At 46.7% G+C, this 20,372-nt stretch overlaps 1 protein-coding gene across 1 annotated transcript in view; it reads right to left on the bottom strand.

Moving 5' to 3' along the window:
- The window catches only part of LOC132575769 (collagen alpha-1(XIV) chain-like), a 31,271-nt gene extending 15,174 nt beyond the window's left edge, over positions 1 to 16,097 (bottom strand). Inside the window, exons 1-6 of the mRNA XM_060244459.1 lie at positions 16,049 to 16,097; positions 9,221 to 9,370; positions 8,021 to 8,188; positions 5,132 to 5,271; positions 2,759 to 2,882; positions 1,339 to 1,482 (exon numbers count right to left, since the gene is read on the bottom strand). Coding sequence (XP_060100442.1) covers positions 1,339 to 1,482; positions 2,759 to 2,882; positions 5,132 to 5,271; positions 8,021 to 8,188; positions 9,221 to 9,370; positions 16,049 to 16,097 — 775 coding nt within the window. The remainder of the gene's footprint in view (positions 1 to 1,338; positions 1,483 to 2,758; positions 2,883 to 5,131; positions 5,272 to 8,020; positions 8,189 to 9,220; positions 9,371 to 16,048) is intronic.
- Between the last annotated feature and the right edge of the window lie 4,275 nt (positions 16,098 to 20,372).

Genomic DNA, 20,372 nt, shown 5'->3' with positions numbered 1-20,372 from the left:
GACTCAGCATGGGTTCTGTAAGGGAAGATCTTGCCTCACTAACCTGTTACATTTCTTTGAGGGGGTAAACAAACTTGTGGACAAAGGAGACCCGATAGATGTTGTTTACCTTGACTTCCAGAAAGCTTTTGATAAAGTTCCTCATCAAAGGCTCCTTAGAAAGCTTGAGAGTCATGGAGTAAAAGGACAGGTCCTCTTGTGGATCAAAAACTGGCTGAGTAATAGGAAGCAGAGAGTGAGTATAAATGGGCAGTCTTCGCAGTGGAGGACGGTAAGCAGTGGGGTGCCGCAGGGCTCGGTACTGGGTCCCATGCTCTTTAACTTGTTCATAAATGATTTAGAGTTGGGAGTGAGCAGTGAAGTGGCCAAATTTGCGGATGACACTAAATTGTTCAGGGTGGTGAGAACCAGAGAGGATTGTGAGGAACTCCAAAGGGATCTGTTGAGGCTGGGTGAGTGGGCGTCAACGTGGCAGATGCGGTTCAATGTGGCCAAGTGCAAAGTAATGCACATTGGGGCCAAGAATCCCAGCTACAAATACAAGTTGATGGGGTGTGAACTGGCAGAGACTGACCAAGAGAGAGATCTTGGGGTCGTGGTAGATAATTCACTGAAAATGTCAAGGCAGTGTGCGTTTGCAATAAAAAAGGCCAACGCCATGCTGGAAATTATTAGGAAGGGAATTGAAAACAAATCAGCCAGTATCATAATGCCCCTGTATAAATCGATGGTGCGATCTCATTTGGAGTACTGTGTGCAGTTCTGGTCGCCGCACCTCAAAAAGGATATTATAGCATTGGAGAAAGTTCAGAAAAGGGCAACTAGAATGATTAAAGGGCTGGAACACCTTCCTTATGAAGAAAGGTTGAAACGCTTAGGGCTCTTTAGCTTGGAGAAACGTCGACTGAGGGGTGACATGATAGAGGTTTACAAGATAATGCATGGGATGGAGAAAGTAGAGAAAGAAGTACTTTTCTCCCTTTCTCACAATACGAGAACTCGTGGGCATTCGATGAAATTGCTGAGCAGACAGGTTAAAACGGATAAAAGGAAGTACTTCTTCACCCAAAGGGTGATTAACATGTGGAATTCACTGCCAAAGGAGGTGGTGGCGGCCACAAGCATGGCCACCTTCAAGAGGGGGTTAGATAAAAATATGGAGCAGAGGTCCATCAGTGGCTATTAGCCACAGTGTGTATGTGTGTGTGTGTGTATATATATATATATATATATATATATATATTTGGCCGCTGTGTGACACAGAATGTTGGACTGGATGGGCCATTGGCCTGATCTAACATGGCTTCTCTTATGTTCTTATGATCTCTGTGCACGTACCTATAATATGTGCTACTTGGGCGGGGGGCACCACATCATCTTGTGACTGCCCATCGGTTAGCAGAACCAGGGTGCGAGGAACGGTTGGCCGCATTCCTTTGGAGGCTTGGAATATCTCCTTTAGCACGTAGCTGATGCCACGACCTAGAGAACAAGGGTAGGAAACACAAAAGGAGGGTTCCTACAGGATTTCAAGGCACACTTGATTTAATCACCGCAATACATGCCCGCACAGTCATTCATATTTATATTTCTACGGTGTAAGATTCTGAAGACCTGGAGAGCCAGTTTGGTGTAGTGGTTAAGTGTGCGGACTCTTATCTGAGAGAACCAGGTTTGATTCCACACTCCCCCACTTGCACCTGCTGGAATGCCCTTGGGTCAGCCAGAGCTCTCTTATCTGGGAGAACCGGGTTTGATTCCCCACTTCTCCACTTGCAACTGCTGGAATGGCCTTAGGTCAGCCAGAGCTCTCTTATCTGGGAGAACCGGGTTTGATTCCCCACTGCTCCCCTTGCAGCTGCTGGAATGGCCTTGGGTCAGCCAGAGCTCTCTTATCTGGGAGAACCGGGTTTGATTCCCCACTCCTTCACTTGCAGCTGCTGGAATGGCCTTGGGTCAGCCAGAGCTCTCTTATCTGAGAGAACCGGGTTTGATTCCCCACTCCTCCCCTTGCACCTGCTGGAATGGCCTTGGGTCAGCCAGAGCTCTCTTATCTGGGAGAACCGGGTTTGATTCACCACTCCTCCACATGCACCTTCTGGAATGGCCTTGGGTCAGCCAGAGCTCTCTTATCTGGGAGAACCGGGTTTGATTCCCCACTCCTCCACTTGCACCTGCTAGCATGGCCTTGGGTCAGCCATAGCTCTGGCAGAGGTTGTCCTTGAAAGGGCAGCTGCTGGGAGAGCCCTCTCCAGCCCCACACACCTCACAGGGTGTCTGTTGTGGGGGAGGAAGGTAAAGGAGATTGTGAGCCGCTCTGAGACTCTTCAGAGTGTAGGGCGGGATATAAATTCAATATCTTCTTCATCTTTTTCTTCATCGTTTTGCTTTTAAGAGAAGGGGAGAAGCAAGCTTTAATCTCCCGCTTGCTTGTTTTCCCTTGGAATTTTGGAAGGTCCCTGGGCTTTTTTTTTTTTTTTACAGGAATGCACAGGAACGCAGTTCCAGCTGGTTTGGTGTCAGGGGTGTGGCCTAATATGTAAATGATTTCCTGCTGGGCTTTTTCTACCAAGAAAACCCAAACAAACCTGGAATTTCCAAACTCTTTAGCCTTTAGGAGAAGAGTAAACAAAGCTCAAATTAGATGTTCAGTTTTTTAAAAAAACTGTGGCTCATGCTGAGCCTTTCGGATGGGATTGTAATTCCAACCAACGGAAGGACTAAAGCAGCTAAAGTGAGGTCCATAGTCAGTACCCACCAGTTTTGGTGTTCCCTCCCATGTAGCGCAGATTTTTGAGTGCTTTCAAAACGCCATTCCGGTCCCTGTACTGGTTCAGCTGGAATTCCGTTCGGGGCTCGTCACTGTACTGAGCGACGGCAATCTGGCACATGAAAAAAGATGGGGAGAAATCTGAATTCAAGGTGATAGAATGAAGAAAGAAACTCTGTTCCCTGTTAACCACCCCCAGTTCTCCAGCTGATGCGTTTTCCCTGGAAGCAGTTAACTAGAAGTGCTTATGATGTACAGTCAGTTCACATAGCAATGTGGTCTAGTGGTTCAAAATGTTGGACTAGGATCTGGGAGACCCAAATTCGAATCTCTACTCTGCCATGGATGCTCGCTGGGTGCCCTTGAACCACTCACACGCTCTCAGCCTAAATCGCAGGGTTATTGTGATAAAACAGAGGAGAATGACTGAGTTCCCGTTGGGGAGAATCGTAGGGTACAAATGAATTTTTATACATATGATCCCCAGTCCGAAGGGGGCCAGGCTGAAAACAACTAGAGCCAGGGCCTTCTTCGTAGCTGCAGGGCTGGCCCTTCCACTAGGCCAGGGGTGGGGAACAGTGGCTCTCCAGAAGTTTTTTGCCTACAACTCCCATCAGCCCCAGCCATTGGCCATGCTGGCTGGGGCTCATGGGAGTTGTAGGCAAAAAACATCTGGAGAGCCACTGTTTCCTAATTAGGCATTTGCCTAGGGCGCTGGGCCGAGGTGCGCCAGATCGGGTGCTCACCCCCCCCCCCGATGCCTGAGGCAAATTTATTTATTTATTTTATTTTATTGGATTTATATTCTGCCCTCCCCGCTGAAGCAGGCTCAGGGCGGTTCACAACAATAAAAGCATTTACAATACAGAACAATGAGTAATGAAATCTTTGAACAGTATAACAATTAAAACATTATTAAAACTCTCTTGGCTTCTCTTATATTCTTCTGTGACACAGAGTGTTGGACTGGATGGGCCACTGGCCTGATCCAACATGGCTTCTCTTATGTTCTTATGTGACACAGAGTGTTGGACTGGATGGGCCACTGGCCTGATCCAACATGGCTTCTCTTATGTTCTTATGTGACACAGAGAGTTGGACTGGATGAGCCACTGGCCTGATCTAACATGGCTTCTCTTATGTTCTTCTGTGACACAGAGTGTTGGACTGGATGGGCCACTGGCCTGATCCAACATGGCTTCTCTTATGTTCTTATGTGACACAGAGTGTTGGACTGGATGGGCCATTGGCCTGATCCAACATGGCTTCTCTTATGTTCTTATGTGACACAGAGAGTTGGACTGGATGAGCCACTGGCCTGATCTAACATGGCTTCTCTTATGTTCTTCTGTGACACAGAGTGTTGGACTGGGTGGGCCATTGACCTGATCCAACATGGCTTCTCTTCTGTTCTTATGTGACAGAGAGAGTTGGACTGGATGGGCCATTGGCCTGATCCAACATGGCTTCTCTTCTGTTCTCCTGTTCTCTCTTCTGATTGGAAGAGAGGCGGAGTGAAGCCATCACTTGCGTGCCAGCCCGCTGGCTTCGCTTTGCCCCCCTTCCAATCGGAAAGCAGGTGAAGTGGAGCCAGCCAGCCGCTGTGCAGCTGCTCGCTTTGCTCCGCCTCCCTTCTGCACACCTTCACCTCCCCTCCCGGGTGCCCTCCCTGCCCTACTCCCTGTGGGGGTGGCAGGGGTGCAGGCCTGCCTAGGGCGCTCTGGGCCCTAGGGCCAGCCCTGCATAGCTGCGGCCTATTGGTGCAACAAACTCCCTGATGACATTAGGGCATTGCAGGACCTCTCTCAGTTCCGTAGGGCCTGGAAGACTGAATTATTCCATCTGGTATTCAACTGAATATGGAACTGGATGGAGTAAATTGTAGGAATGAGGGATGGTGGCTCAGTGGTAGAGCATCTGCTTGGGAAGTAGAAGGTCCCGGGTTCAATCCCCAGCATCTCCAACTCAAAAGGATCCAGGCAAATAGGTGTGAAAAACCTCCGCTTGAGACCCTGGAGAGCCGCTGCCAGTCTGAGTAGACAATACTGACTTTGATGGACCAGGGGTCTGATTCAGTATAAGGCAGCTTCATATGTTCATATCTCCAGACCGCCGAATGTGAACTGTGACAACAAAATAGCCCTGGATGCTGCTTAGCTTTATGGTAGGTAGAAAGAATGCAAGTGACAACTTTTTCTCCTCAAACATGCCTGTGACAATAGGCCCTTTCTAGGACCTGAAGGCCAAGAAAAGCAGGCGAATGGTGTTTTTTCAGGATGGCTTTGACCTCAGTGCAAGGAAAGTATCCCAGAAGAAGCCTCTATGAACAGACCATGCCAACATGCACCTTTTCCTCCTTACCTGTGTGCCTTCAGGCCCAATTTTTGGGAAATAAGATACAATACGGAAGAGGAAGTCCTTCAGTTTGATAAAATTGCTCGGGCCAATGCTCGAAGATTCGTCCACCAGGAAGACAATGTCTGCTCTGAACTTGCTGCAGACTGCGAAAGGCAGAAGAAGGGAACAGAGATGCAACTGAATTCTTCGTCCCAACTGGGTCGACGCGGAAAATCGCCGTTTCAATTTTGTGTTTCCCTTAGGCAGATCAAATTTGCAAGAATGTTGTGCCCCATGACATTTGCCTCAAGCCAATTCCCCCTTTAAAATAAATCAATGTTCTTTTTTGCATTGTTTACCTATAAATGGAATATCATGTGTGTAGATATGATTGTTGTAGGTTTTTTCAGGCTGTGTGGCCGTGGACTTGGCATTGTGAGACCTGACGTTTCACCAGCAACTGTGACTGACATCCTCAGAGGTGTAACCCAGAAAACTGGAGTTCTCTCTGGGTCAAGGTGAGAAGAAGATGGCAGGCAGGTAATTTATATCTGCTCAGGCCAGTGGGGTAGGGCTGAGTCATTATCTTGTGGGAGCTTCCTGGACTGTGATATGCTAATGTGATATGATAGAGGTTTACAAGATAATGCATGGGATGGAGAAAGTAGAGAAAGAAGTACTTTTCTCCCTTTCTCACAATACAAGAACTCGTGGGCATTTGATGAAATTGCTGAGCAGTCGGGTTAAAACGGATAAAAGGAAGGACAGGTTTCTTACCTGTAACTGATGATCTTCGAGTGGTCATCTGTGCATCACTACCACAGGAGGTGGTGGCGGCCACAAGCATAGCCACCTTCAAGAGGGGTTTAGATAAAAATATGGAACACAGGTCCATCAGTGGCTATTAGCCACAGTGTGTGTGTATATATGAAATTTTTTGCCACGGTGTGACACAGAGTGTTGGACTTGATGGGCCGTTGGCCTGATCCAACATGGCTTCTCTTATGTTCTTATGTAATGAAGGAGCTTTCCTGAGGGGGTTCTTTTGCATATGGATTGGCTGTTGAAATTCTAATCTTATCTGTCGTGCTGTTGTAAGCTGTAGGGCATTTTGTGTTTTTCTGGACTGGAAGCCATGCTCTATTCATTTTTAGTCATTTTCAGTCAGTCGCTGGCGAAACGTCAGGTCTCACAATGCCAAGACCACGGCCACACAGCCCAGAAAATCTACAGCAACCAACGGACTTCGGCCATGAAAGCCTTCAACAACATATTGTATAGAAATGGCACAAAATGCACAAACAAATCAGGAACAATAACAACAGAGACAGGCTCACATTGACAACGCCAAACTGAAATATTCAGGACAGTTTCAGAGGGCAGCTGTGTTGGTAGAACAGCTGGATTGGAGCCCAGTAGCATCTTAGTGACCAGCAGCGTCAAACGTGCAGCCCAAAGGCCAAATCAGGCCCCCGGAGGGCTCCTATCAGGCCCCCGAGCAACTGGATGACATCTGCTTCCTTCTCTCTTACTTCCTTCTGCATCACAGCTTGCTTTGCCAGGCTTGCTCAATCGCACAGGAGCTACAGAGCAAAGCCTCTGTTTTCTCCATTGGCTGGCCAGCGCATGAGCTAACAAAACACAAGGCACCAAAATCTCTAAGCGAGAAAAAAGCAATGGTAAGACCATGCAATTTGAGAGCTTTTAGGTTTTGGCTCTAGAGCTACAGAATTCATCTCCTTTAAAAAGATCTTCTTCACTGCGAATCCATCAAGCTTTCCAAATTACTTGCTCATCAGCATCCAATGTCCTAGTTTTGATTTGGCTTAACAACCCCTTGAAGTGTTCTTATTTGTTTGGTTGGGCTTTGAAGAATAACACAACTATGAATGGTGCTATTTTTATTGGGGGCTGTTTCAAATGAATTGCCAGAGACACTTTTGCTAAAATTAAATCATAAGAATGGCAGAATGGAAGGGACAGTGGCTCAGTGGCAGAGCCTCTGCTTGATAAGCAGAAGGTCTCAGGTTCAATCCCCAGCATCTCCACTAAAAAAGGGTCCAGGCAAGTAGGCATGAAAAACTTCAGCCTGAGACCCTGGAGGGCCGCTGCCAGTCTGAGTAGATAATACTGACTTTGATAGACCAAGGGTCTGATTCAGTATGTCAGCTCCATGTGTTCCATTTAGTCACCATGGCTATTCTCCATGAACTTGCTTTAATCTCATAATAACCAGAATGAAACCTGGGGAGGGATGGTGGCTCAGTGGTAGAGCATCTGCTAGGTAAGCAGAAGGTCCCAGATTCAGTCCCTGGCATCTCCAGGGAAAAGGACCAGGCAGGAGGTGATGGGAAAGACCTCACCCTGAGGCCCTGGAGAACCATGAAGTGGGCTATAGCTCATTGGTAGAGCATCTGCTGGGTAAGCAGAAGGTCCCAGGTTCAGTCCCTGGCATCTCCAACTCAAAAGGGTCCAGGCAAACAGGCATGAAAAACCTCAGCTTGAGACCCTGGAGAGCTACTGCCGGTCAGGGGAGGGACGGTGGCTCAGTGGTAGAGCACCTGCTTGGTAAGCAGAAGGTCCCAGGTTCAATCCCCAGCATCTCCAACTAAAAAGGGTCCAGGCAAGTAGGTGTGGAAAACCTCAGCTTGAGAGCCTGGAGAGCCGCTGCCGGTCAGGGGAGAGAGGGTGGCTCAGTGGTAGAGCATCTGCTTGGGAAGCAGAAGGTCCCAGGTTCAATCCCCGGCATCTCCAACTAAAAAGGGTTCAGGCAAGTAGGCATGAAAAACCTCAGCTTGAGACCCTGGAGAGCCGCTGCCAGTCTGAGTAGACAAGACTGACTTTGATGGACCGAGGGTCCGATTCAATAGAAGGCAGCTTCATATGTTCAGTCTTGCACACCAGAATCCTTACTTGGTCCAGAAGTCGTAGCAGTGGGAGCCAAGGTCTTCGTGATCCTAGCTGTGTCTGCAGAGGTGACCTTTGACACAGGAGAGATGGCTGTCGGGCGATGGAACGGACTTGAGCTCGTAGAGATGGGCGTTGCAGTCACAGACAGAAGAGGAACAGACGGATTCTCCTCTGCAACAAACACAAGGGAAGAAGAAGAAGAAGAAGAAGAAGAAGAAGAAGAAGAAGAAGAAGAAGAAGAAGAAGAAGAAGATGATGATATTGGATTTATATCCTGTCCTCCACTCCGAAGAGTCTCAGAGCAGCTCACAATCTCCTTTACCTTCCTCTCCCACAACAGACACCCTCTGAGGTAGATGAAGATATTGGATTTATATCCCACCCTCCACTCCGAAGAGTCTCAGAGCGGCTCACAATCTCCTTTACCTTCCTCCCCCACAACAGACACCCTGTGAGGTGGGTGGGGCTGGAGAGGGCTCTCACAGCAGCTGCCCTTTCAAGGACAACCTCTGCCAGAGCTATGGCAGACCCAAGACCATTCCAGCAGGTGCAAGTGGAGGAGTGGGGAATCAAACCCGGTTCTCCCAGATAAGAGTCGGCACACTTAACCACTACACCAAACTGGCTCTCCTGAGCAGAGAGAAGAGCAGAAGGCAGCTGTTCTGCAGAAGGGAAAGAGCTCATACGTAGGAGTTGCCAGATCTGGGTTGGGAATAGGGTTGCCAAGTCCAATTCAAGAAGTATCTGGGGACTTCGGGGGTGGAGCCAGGAGACTTTGAGGGTGGAGCCAGGAGACTGATTCATTGTTGCAAGCTGTGAACTTTGTGTCTGTATGAAAAGTCATTGGAATCGGGTTCCATCTAACAACCTGACAACTGAAGGAGAACAGAATTGAAATGTCTTGAATGATCTAGAAGGGGCGTCTGTATGAAGGCTGTAAAGATTTCCTGATCCCACCTTTGGACAAGATTTTTGCACATGAACTGACTGTGTTACGGACTTTAATTGTTTAGAGGGCTGCAAGAGAAAAAGGTCGATCCTGTGATTATATACACTGGCTTGCGATAGAATATTATGTTGAAATTGAATGTATTAACTCTATATCTATAAAAGAAATGTCTCTTAGTGGTTTTCTATATCAGATGTCAAACCCTGAAGCATCTTGCAGGGATAGAACAGAGAGGGCCTTGCAACAGCACTCACCAGTCCTGTGCGTAAGAATTATTTCTGAGCCTTCTGAGCCTCCAAACACCGCACGGATTCTGATGCTGTACAGGGTGTCTGGGAGCAAATTTCCCAAGCGATAAGTGAGAACCGAGCTTTCTAGGAGCTGACTCTTAGCAGGGCCCGTTTCTGAAACAGAAAAACAGCCAGATAATGAAAGAAGAAGAATAAAAAGAATTGCAGATTTATACCCCGCCCTTCTCTCTGATTCAGAGACTCAGAGCAGCTTATAATCTCTTTTATCTTCTCCCCCCACAACAGACACCCTGTGAGCTGCCCTTTCAAGGACAACCTCTGACAGAGCTACGGCTGACCCAAGGCCATTCCAGCAGCTGCAAGAGGAGGAGGGGGGAATCAAACCCGGTTCTCCCAGATAAGAGAGCTCTGGCTGACCCAAGGCCATTCCAGCAGCTGCAAGAGGAGGAGGGGGGAATCAAACCCGGTTCTCCCAGATAAGAGAGCTCTGGCTGACCCTAGGCCATTCCAGCAGCTGCAAGTGGAGGAGGGGGGAATCAAACCCGGTTCTCCCAGATAACAGAGCTCTGGCTGACCCAAGGCCATTCCAGCAACTGCAAGTGGAGGAGGGGGGAATCAAACCCAGTTCTCCCAGATAAGAGAGCTCTGGCTGACCCAAGGCCATTCCAGCAGGTGCAAGTGGAGGAGTGGGGAATCAAACCCGGTTCTCCCAGATAAGAGACCTCTGGCTGACCCAAGGCCATTCCAGCAGCGGCAAGTGGAGGAGTGGGGAATCAAACCCGGTTCTCCCAGATAAGAGAGCTATGGCTGACCCAAGGCCTTTCCAGCAGGTGCAAGTGGAGGAGTGGGGAATCCAACCCGGTTCTCCCACATAAGAGAGCTATGGCTGACCCAAGGCCTTTCCAGCAGGTGCAAGTGGAGGAGTGGGGAATCAAACCCAGTTCTCCCAGATAAGAGAGCTATGGCTGACCCAAGACCATTCCAGCAGGTGCAAGTGGAGGAGTGAGGAATCAAACCCAGTTCTCCCAGATAAGAGAGTTCTGGCTGACCCAAGGCCATTCCAGCAGGTGCAAGTGGAGGAGTGAGGAATCAAACCCAGTTCTCCCAGATAAGAGAGTTCTGGCTGACCCAAGGCCATTCCAGCAGGTGCAAGTGGAGGAGTGAGGAATCAAACCCGGTTCTCCCAGATAAGAGAGTTCTGGCTGACCCAAGGCCATTCCAGCAGGTGCAAGTGGAGGAGTGAGGGAATCAAACCCAGTTCTCCCAGATAAGAGAGCTCTGGCTGACCCAAGGCCATTCCAGCAGCTGTAAGCGGAGGAGTGGGGAATCAAACCCGGTTCTCCCAGATAAGAGAGCTCTGGCTGACCCAAGGCCATTCCAGCAGGTGCAAGTGGAGGAGGAGGGAATCAAACCCGGTTCTCCCAGATAAGAGAGCTATGGCTGACCCAAGGCTATTCCAGCAGCTGCAAGTGGAGGAGTGGGGAATCCAACCCGGTTCTCCCAGATAAGAGAGCTCTGGCTGACCCAAGGCCATTCCAGCAGGTGCAAGTGGAGGAGGGGGGAATCAAACCCGGTTCTCCCAGATAAGAGAGCTATGGCTGACCCAAGGCCATTCCAGCAGCGGCAAGTGGAGGAGTGGGGAATCAAACCCGGTTCTCCCAGATAAGAGAGCTATGGCTGACCCAAGGCCTTTCCAGCAGGTGCAAGTGGAGGAGTGGGGAATCCAACCCGGTTCTCCCACATAAGAGAGCTATGGCTGACCCAAGGCCTTTCCAGCAGGTGCAAGTGGAGGAGTGGGGAATCAAACCCAGTTCTCCCAGATAAGAGAGCTATGGCTGACCCAAGACCATTCCAGCAGGTGCAAGTGGAGGAGTGAGGAATCAAACCCAGTTCTCCCAGATAAGAGAGTTCTGGCTGACCCAAGGCCATTCCAGCAGGTGCAAGTGGAGGAGTGAGGAATCAAACCCAGTTCTCCCAGATAAGAGAGTTCTGGCTGACCCAAGGCCATTCCAGCAGGTGCAAGTGGAGGAGTGAGGAATCAAACCCGGTTCTCCCAGATAAGAGAGTTCTGGCTGACCCAAGGCCATTCCAGCAGGTGCAAGTGGAGGAGTGAGGGAATCAAACCCAGTTCTCCCAGATAAGAGAGCTCTGGCTGACCCAAGGCCATTCCAGCAGCTGTAAGCGGAGGAGTGGGGAATCAAACCCGGTTCTCCCAGATAAGAGAGCTCTGGCTGACCCAAGGCCATTCCAGCAGGTGCAAGTGGAGGAGGAGGGAATCAAACCCGGTTCTCCCAGATAAGAGAGCTATGGCTGACCCAAGGCTATTCCAGCAGCTGCAAGTGGAGGAGTGGGGAATCCAACCCGGTTCTCCCAGATAAGAGAGCTCTGGCTGACCCAAGGCCATTCCAGCAGGTGCAAGTGGAGGAGGAGGGAATCAAACCCAGTACTTCCAGATAAGAGAGCTATGGCTGACCCAAGGCCATTCCAGCAGCTGCAAGTGGAGGAGTGGGGAATCCAACCCGGTTCTCCCAGATAAGAGAGCTCTGGCTGACCCAAGGCCATTCCAGCAGGTGCAAGTGGAGGAGGGGGGAATCAAACCCGGTTCTCCCAGATAAGAGTCCATGCACTTAACCACTACACCAGGGGTGGGGAACAGTGGCTCTCCAGATGTTTTTTGCCTTCAACTCCCATCAGCACCAGCCACTGGGCATGCTGGCTGGGGCTGATGGGAGTTATAGGCAAAAAACATCTGGAGAGCCACTGTTCCCCATCCCTGCACTACACCAAACTGGCTGAAGGAAATGCAGAAAGGGCCCATGCCATTCATGAGAAAAATTCACGTAAGCTGAAGAATGCACTTTCAATTCACTTCAATGCACTTTCAATTCACTTTCAATGCACTTTCAATTCACTTCAATGCACTTTCAATTCACTTCAATGCACTTTCAATTCACTTCAATGCACTTTCAATTCACTTTCAATTCACTTCAATGCACTTTCAATTCACTTTCAATTCACTTCAATGCACTTTCAATTCACTTTCAATGCACTTTCAATTCACTTCAATTCACTTTCAATTCACTTCAATGCACTTTCAATTCACTTTCAATGCACTTTCAATTCACTTCAATGCACTTTCAATTCACTTTCAATGCACTTTCAATTCACTTCAATGCACTTTCAATTCACTTTCAATTCACTTCAATGCACTTTCAATTCACTTTCAATTCACTTCAATGCACTTTCAATTCACTTTCAATGCACTTTCAATTCACTTTCAATTCACTTTCAATGCACTTTCAATTCACTTTCAATGCACTTTCAATTCACTTTCAATTCCCTTCAATGCACTTTCAATGCACTTTCAATTCACTTTCAATGCACTTTCAATTCACTTTCAATTCACTTTCAATGCACTTTCAATTCACTTTCAATGCACTTTCAATTCACTTTCAATTCACTTCAATGCACTTTCAATGCACTTTCAATTCACTTTCAATGCACTTTCAATTCACTTTCAATGCACTTTCAATTCACTTTCAATGCACTTTCAATTCACTTTCAATTCACTTTCAATGCACTTTCAATTCACTTCAATGCACTTTCAATGCACTTTCAATTCACTTTCAATGCACTTTCAATTCACTTTCAATGCACTTTCAATTCACTTTCAATTCACTTTCAATGCACTTTCAATTCACTTTCAATGCACTTTCAATTCACTTCAATGCACTTTCAATTCACTTTCAATGCACTTTCAATTCACTTTCAATTCACTTTCAATGCACTTTCAATTCACTTTCAATGCACTTTCAATGCACTTTCAATTCACTTTCAATGCACTTTCAATTCACTTCAATGCACTTTCAATGCACTTTCAATTCACTTTCAATGCACTTTCAATTCACTTTCAATTCACTTTCAATGCACTTTCAATTCACTTTCAATGCACTTTCAATTCACTTTCAATGCACTTTCAATTCACTTTCAATTCACTTTCAATGCACTTTCAATTCACTTCAATGCACTTTCAATTCACTTTCAATGCACTTTCAATTCACTTCAATGCACTTTCAATTCACTTCAATGCACTTTCAATTCACTTCAATGCACTTTCAATTCACTTCAATGCACTTTCAATTCACTTTCAATGCACTTTCAATTCACTTCAATGCACTTTCAATTCACTTTCAATTCACTTCAATGCACTTTCAATTCACTTCAATGCACTTTCAATTCACTTTCAATTCACTTTCAATTCACTTTCAATTCACTTTCAATGCACTTTCAATTCACTTTCAATGCACTTTCAATTCACTTTCAATTCACTTTCAATGCACTTTCAATTCACTTTCAATGCACTTTCAATGCACTTTCAATGCACTTTCAATGCACTTTCAATTCACTTCAATGCACTTTCAATTCACTTCAATGCACTTTCAATTCACTTTCAATGCACTTTCAATTCACTTTCAATGCACTTTCAATGCACTTTCAATTCACTTTCAATGCACTTTCAATGCACTTTCAATGCACTTTCAATTCACTTTCAATGCACTTTCAATTCACTTCAATGCACTTTCAATTCACTTTCAATGCACTTTCAATGCACTTTCAATTCACTTCAATGCACTTTCAATTCACTTTCAATGCACTTTCAATTCACTTTCAATGCACTTTCAATTCACTTTCAATTCACTTCAATGCACTTTCAATTCACTTTCAATGCACTTTCAATGCACTTTCAATGCACTTTCAATGCACTTTCAATTCACTTCAATTCACTTCAATGCACTTTCAATTCACTTCAATGCACTTTCAATTCACTTCAATGCACTTTCAATTCACTTCAATGCACTTCAATGCACTTTCAATTCACTTTCAATGCACTTTCAATTCACTTTCAATGCACTTTCAATTCACTTCAATGCACTTTCAATTCACTTTCAATGCACTTTCAATTCACTTTCAATGCACTTTCAATTCACTTCAATGCACTTTCAATTCACTTTCAATTCACTTCAATGCACTTTCAATTCACTTTCAATGCACTTTCAATTCACTTTCAATGCACTTTCAATGCACTTTCAATTCACTTCAATGCACTTTCAATTCACTTCAATGCACTTTCAATTCACTTCAATGCACTTTCAATTCACTTTCAATTCACTTCAATGCACTTTCAATTCACTTTCAATGCACTTTCAATTCACTTTCAATGCACTTTCAATTCACTTCAATTCACTTCAATGCACTTTCAATTCACTTCAATGCACTTTCAATTCACTTCAATGCACTTTCAATTCACTTTCAATGCACTTTCAATTCACTTCAATGCACTTTCAATTCACTTTCAATGCACTTTCAATTCACTTTCAATTCACTTTCAATGCACTTTCAATTCACTTTCAATGCACTTTCAATTCACTTTCAATGCACTTTCAATGCACTTTCAATTCACTTTCAATGCACTTTCAATTCACTTTCAATGCACTTTCAATTCACTTTCAATGCACTTTCAATTCACTTTCAATTCACTTCAATGCACTTTCAATTCACTTTCAATGCACTTTCAATTCACTTTCAATTCACTTTCAATGCACTTTCAATTCACTTCAATGCACTTTCAATTCACTTTCAATTCACTTTCAATGCACTTTCAATTCACTTTCAATGCACTTTCAATTCACTTTCAATTCACTTTCAATGCACTTTCAATTCACTTCAATGCACTTTCAATGCACTTTCAATTCACTTTCAATGCACTTTCAATTCACTTTCAATGCACTTTCAATTCACTTCAATGCACTTTCAATTCACTTCAATGCACTTTCAATTCACTTTCAATGCACTTTCAATTCACTTTCAATGCACTTTCAATTCACTTTCAATGCACTTTCAATTCACTTCAATTCACTTCAATGCACTTTCAATTCACTTCAATGCACTTTCAATTCACTTCAATGCACTTTCAATTCACTTTCAATGCACTTTCAATTCACTTCAATGCACTTTCAATGCACTTTCAATTCACTTTCAATCCACTTTCAATTCACTTCAATGCACTTTCAATTCACTTTCAATGCACTTTCAATTCACTTTCAATGCACTTTCAATTCACTTCAATGCACTTTCAATTCACTTCAATGCACTTTCAATTCACTTTCAATGCACTTTCAATTCACTTCAATTCACTTTCAATTCACTTCAATTCACTTCAATGCACTTTCAATTCACTTCAATGCACTTTCAATTCACTTTCAATGCACTTTCAATTCACTTTCAATTCACTTCAATGCACTTTCAATTCACTTTCAATGCACTTTCAATTCACTTTCAATGCACTTTCAATTCACTTCAATTCACTTCAATGCACTTTCAATTCACTTCAATGCACTTTCAATTCACTTCAATGCACTTTCAATTCACTTTCAATGCACTTTCAATTCACTTTCAATGCACTTTCAATTCACTTTCAATGCACTTTCAATTCACTTCAATGCACTTTAAGTGATCATTTACAAGTGGATTTTGCCATCTGGTGTAGCGGTTGAGAGCAACGTTCCCTCTAAGCTGCAGGGTCTTGTGAGCAAAAATTCTACTTTGTGAGCTCCTGGCCTTAAAGTGGTGAGCTCCTGCATCAATGAGTGTGCTCTGGGGCCATCCTTCCTGAGCGAAGACAAAAAGGTGTGAGCCGGAGGCTCAACATCTGTGAGCTAGCTCACGCCAGCTCAGCTTAGAGGGAACTATGGTTGAGAGCGGTGGATTCTCATCGGGGAGAACTGGGTTTGATTCCCCACTTGTCTACACGCAGCTGCTCGGTGACCTCACCTTCCTCCTTCAGCGGTGTGTCCAGCTGAATGGGGCTGCTGCAATCCATCGCTGCCCCCCACCCCGGAAAGAGCTGTGCTCCTGGTGCTCAGCAACCTGCAAGGGCCCCTCTGCTCCACGCCTTCGCTTCACTGGGCTCATCGCCCCTTGCTGCCATCCTCACGCCATCCCAGGAGAGGCTCCTGCTTGCCGCACTCACTCCTGAGATGGGCTCCTCTTGCCTTGCCCCTTCAACCCATGCAAAGGGCTCCCCTTCCCCCCCCTCCCATTTCCAGCAACTGTCTTTGAATAATCAGAACCTGAAGTGTGGGTTCCAGTTCTCACAGCAGTTCTCTCGCAGGGAGAGAGCGGCCTGAGAAAAGGGCTCTCTCAGCCTCACCTGCCTCACAGGGTATCTGGGGTGTAGAGAGGAAGGGAAAGGAGATTGTAAACTGCTCTGAGGCAATAAGCATTCTCCCCCTCCTTCTCCTTCTCCGCCTTCTCCTTCTTCTCCTACCCCTCCTTCTCCTCCTTCTTCTCCTTTCCCTCCTCCTCTTCTCCTCCTTCTCCTCCTTTCCCTCCTCCTCCTCTTCTCCTTCTCTGCCTTCTCCTTCTTCTCCTACTCCTCCTTCTTCCTTCTTCTGCTTCTTCTCCCCCCTCCTTCTCCTCCTCGTCCTCCTTCTTCCCCTTCTTCTCCTTTTCCCCTCCTCCTCTTCTCCTCCTTCTCCCCCTCTTTCTCCTCCTCCTCCTTCTCCTCCTTTCCCTCCTCCTCCTCCTCTTCTCCTCCGCCTTCTCCTTCTTCTCCTACCCCTCCTTCTCCTCCTTCCCCCCTCTCCTTTTTCTTCTCCCCCTCCTCCTCCTTCTTCTCCTTTCCCTCCTCCTGCTCTTCTTCTCCTTCTCCTCCCCCCCTCCTTCTCCTTCTTCTCCTCTCCCTCCTTCTCCTTTTCCTCCTCCTTTATCTCCATAAATCCCATAAAAATATAATGTGTGCAACAGGACAGCTGGTATTTCAATTCCTGTTTCAATAATGCTTTTCCTCAGGCACAGGATTATAATAGTATTTCCATAACAGTTGGCTGAGCATTTTGCCTGTGAGAAGCATGTCCCCTGTGCAAGCACCAGTCGTTTCTAACTCTGGGGTGACGTTGCTTTCACAACATTTTCACGGCAGACTTTTTACGAGGTGGTTTGCCCTTGCCTTCCCCAGTCATCTACACTTTCCCCCGCCCCCCCCCCCCCAGCATGCTGGCTACTCCTTTGACTAACTTCGGAAGGATGGAAGGCTGAGTCAACCTCGAGCCGGCTACCTGAAAACCCAGCTCCCGCCAGGGATCGAACTCAGGTCTTGAGCAGAGCTTAGGACTGCAGTACTGCAGCTTTAACACTCTGCGCCACGGGGCTCTTTAAGAAGCATGTAGAAAGAGACATATTGTCCAACGTAAGCTTATGTATTGAGTTTGTATCTTTAAAGATGTTATGGAAATAATATTATAATCCTGTGCTCAAGGAAAAGCATTATTGAAACAGGAATTGAAATACCGGCTGTCCTGTTGAACATTATATTTTCATGGGATTTATGGAGATGGAACATTAATACATGTATGGGGTCCAGTGATACCTTCAGGAATACTGTGAATTCTACAGGAGTATGTGACTGTGAATTTTACAGGAATACTGTGAACGGGGGAGAGACGGTGGCTCAGTGGTAGAGCACCTGCTTGGTAAGCAGAAGGTCCCAGGTTCAATTCCCGGCTTCTCCAACTCAAAAGGGCTCAGGCAAGTAGGCGTGAAAGACCTCAGCTTGAGACCCTGGAGAGCCACTGCTGGTCAGGGGAAGGACGGTGGCTCAGTAGAAGAGCATCTGCTTGGTAAGCAGAAGGTCCCAGGTTCAATTCCCAGCATCTCCAACTAAAAAGGGCCCAGGCAAGTAGGCATGAAAAACCTCAGCTTGAGACCCTGGAGAGCCACTGCCGGTCAGGGGAGGGACAGTGGCTCAGTGGTAGAGCATCTGCTTGATAAGCAGAAGGTCCCAGGTTCAATTCCCGGCGTCTCCAACTCAAAAGGGCCCAGGCAAGTAGGCGTGAAAAACCTCAGCTTGAGACCCTGGAGAGCCACTGCCGGTCAGGGGAGGGACGGTGGCTCAGTGGTAGAGCATCTGCTCGGTAAGCAGAAGGTCCCAGGTTCAATCTCTGGCATCTCCAACCAAAAAGGGTCCAGGCAAATAGGCGTGAAAAACCTCAGCTTGAGACCCTGGAGAGCCGCTGCCAGTCTGAGTAGACAAGACTGACTTTGATGGACCCCTGAGGGTCTGATTCAGTAGAAGGCAACATCTTATGTTCATATGTTAACTGTATCCAGAAGGACTGGACTGAGAATTTCTTTGCGTGAATAACATTTCTGTGGTTTGCCTGTCCTTATTATAATAAATATTGTATGTATTTTAGTGATTTTGGGTTTATGTCGTTGGTGCACGACTGGGGGTTGGCAATCCAAATTTGGCCGAGGACCTGCCTACCTTAGGGACCCCCTCTCTCCATATGTTCCCCAGAGAGCACTGAGATCTAGTTCTCAAAACCTTTTACGAATCCCTGGATCAAGAGAGGCCAGACAGAAAACGAGGGAACAGGCCTTCTCTACAAGGGCTCCCCAAGGGTGGAATCAACTACCAGAGGAGGTGCGAACCCCGCGAGACCTACATCAATTTCGCAGGGCTTGCAAAACCGTCCTCTTTCAGCTCGCTTTTAAGATGGAACCCGGGGAATGACATCGAGCCATCCTGTGCATATATCGAACTGTAGCACTTGAATCTATAATTTATAATATTTTAATGTGTATTTAACTTAACTGATGAATGTAATGTAATTATATTTTAACTGCCTTTTATTGTAATGATTGTATTTTATTGTAATCATGGTATACCATGTTCTGTGAGCTGCCCTGAGCCTGCCTTGGTGGGAGAGGGCGGGATATAAGAATAAAGTTGTTGTTGTTGTTGTTGTTGTTGTTGTTGTTGTTGTTGTTATTATTATTATTATTATTATTATTATTATTATTATTATTATTATTATTATTATTATTATTATATTTCATTCGACTGCCTGCTTGGGAACTGATCTCCACTTACCTTGCCTTCCTCCTGCTGGCTTCCAAATGAGCTTGTATTTGGTGGCTGCAGGGACAGCGCTCCATGAAAGGGAGACGGACGTGCTGGTGGAAGAGGTTACCTTGAAATCAGACGCGTAGCCCAAGGGAGCTGCAAAAAAGGGGGGGGGAAGCGATGAACCCCTGACAGGCACAGGACTGGCACAAGGTATCCTGTCACTGTCAGCCAGGTCCATGCCCCTGTGATAATGCTTCAGGGGCTTGGCTTTGCACCCAGCAAGATGGGTTACGGGTCCAGGTGAGGATGCCAGTCATTCCTCAGGCTGCTGATGGCTGAGAGCCTGCCAAGACACTGTGGGGAATCACTGCAACTCACTGCACTACCCCAACCAGTGGCTGGGCTAGAGAACTGGGTCTCAGCAGATGGATTTCACTTCTAAATCAGCTGCTTAAAGATCTTCTGGACCAGGGGCTGCTCAGACCTTTCCATGTATTCGTAATTAGGGGGATCTAAGAACATACAAAGAGCCCTGCTGGATCAGACCAGGGGTCCATCTAGTCCAGTATCCCGTCTCACGCAGTGGCCAGCCAGTTCCTCTGGAGGGCCAACAACAGGGCAGAGAGGCCGAGGCCTTCATAAGAACCTCAGAAGAGCCCTGCTGGGTCAGACCAGTGAAGGTCCATCTAGTCCAGCCTCCTGTCTCACACAGTGGCCAGCCAGTTCCTCCGGAGGGCCAACAACAGGGCACAGAGGCCGAGGCCTTCATAAGAACCTCAGAAGAGCCCTGCTGGGTCAGACCAGTGAAGGTCCATCTAGTCCAGCCTCCTATCTCACACAGTGGCCAATCAGTTCCTCTGGAGGGCCAATAACAGGGCAGAGAGGCCGAGGCCTTCATAAGAACCTCAGAAGAGCCTGCTGGATCAGACCAGGGAGGGTGTATCTAGTCTAGCCTCCTGTCTCACACAGTGGGCAGCCAGTTCCTCTGGAGGGCCAACAGGGCAGAGAGGCTGAGGCCTTCATAAGAACCTCAGAAGAGCCTGCTGGATCAGACCAGGGAGGGTGTATCTAGTCCAGCCTCCTGTCTCACACAGTGGCCAGCCAGTTCCTCCGGAGGGCCAACAACAGGGCACAGAGGCCGAGGCCTTCCCCATATGTTGCCTCCCAGCTCTGGGATTTAGAGGATTAGAGCCTCTGAATGCAGAGGTTCCCTTTTGTTGCCATGGCTAATAACCACTGATAGAC

The sequence above is a fragment of the Heteronotia binoei genome, chromosome 8 (genome assembly GCF_032191835.1).
Source record: "Heteronotia binoei isolate CCM8104 ecotype False Entrance Well chromosome 8, APGP_CSIRO_Hbin_v1, whole genome shotgun sequence".
Classification (NCBI taxonomy): domain Eukaryota; kingdom Metazoa; phylum Chordata; class Lepidosauria; order Squamata; family Gekkonidae; genus Heteronotia; species Heteronotia binoei.
Note: the sequence above shows the minus strand (reverse complement) of the source record. Positions and strands in the feature narration are given on the sequence as shown.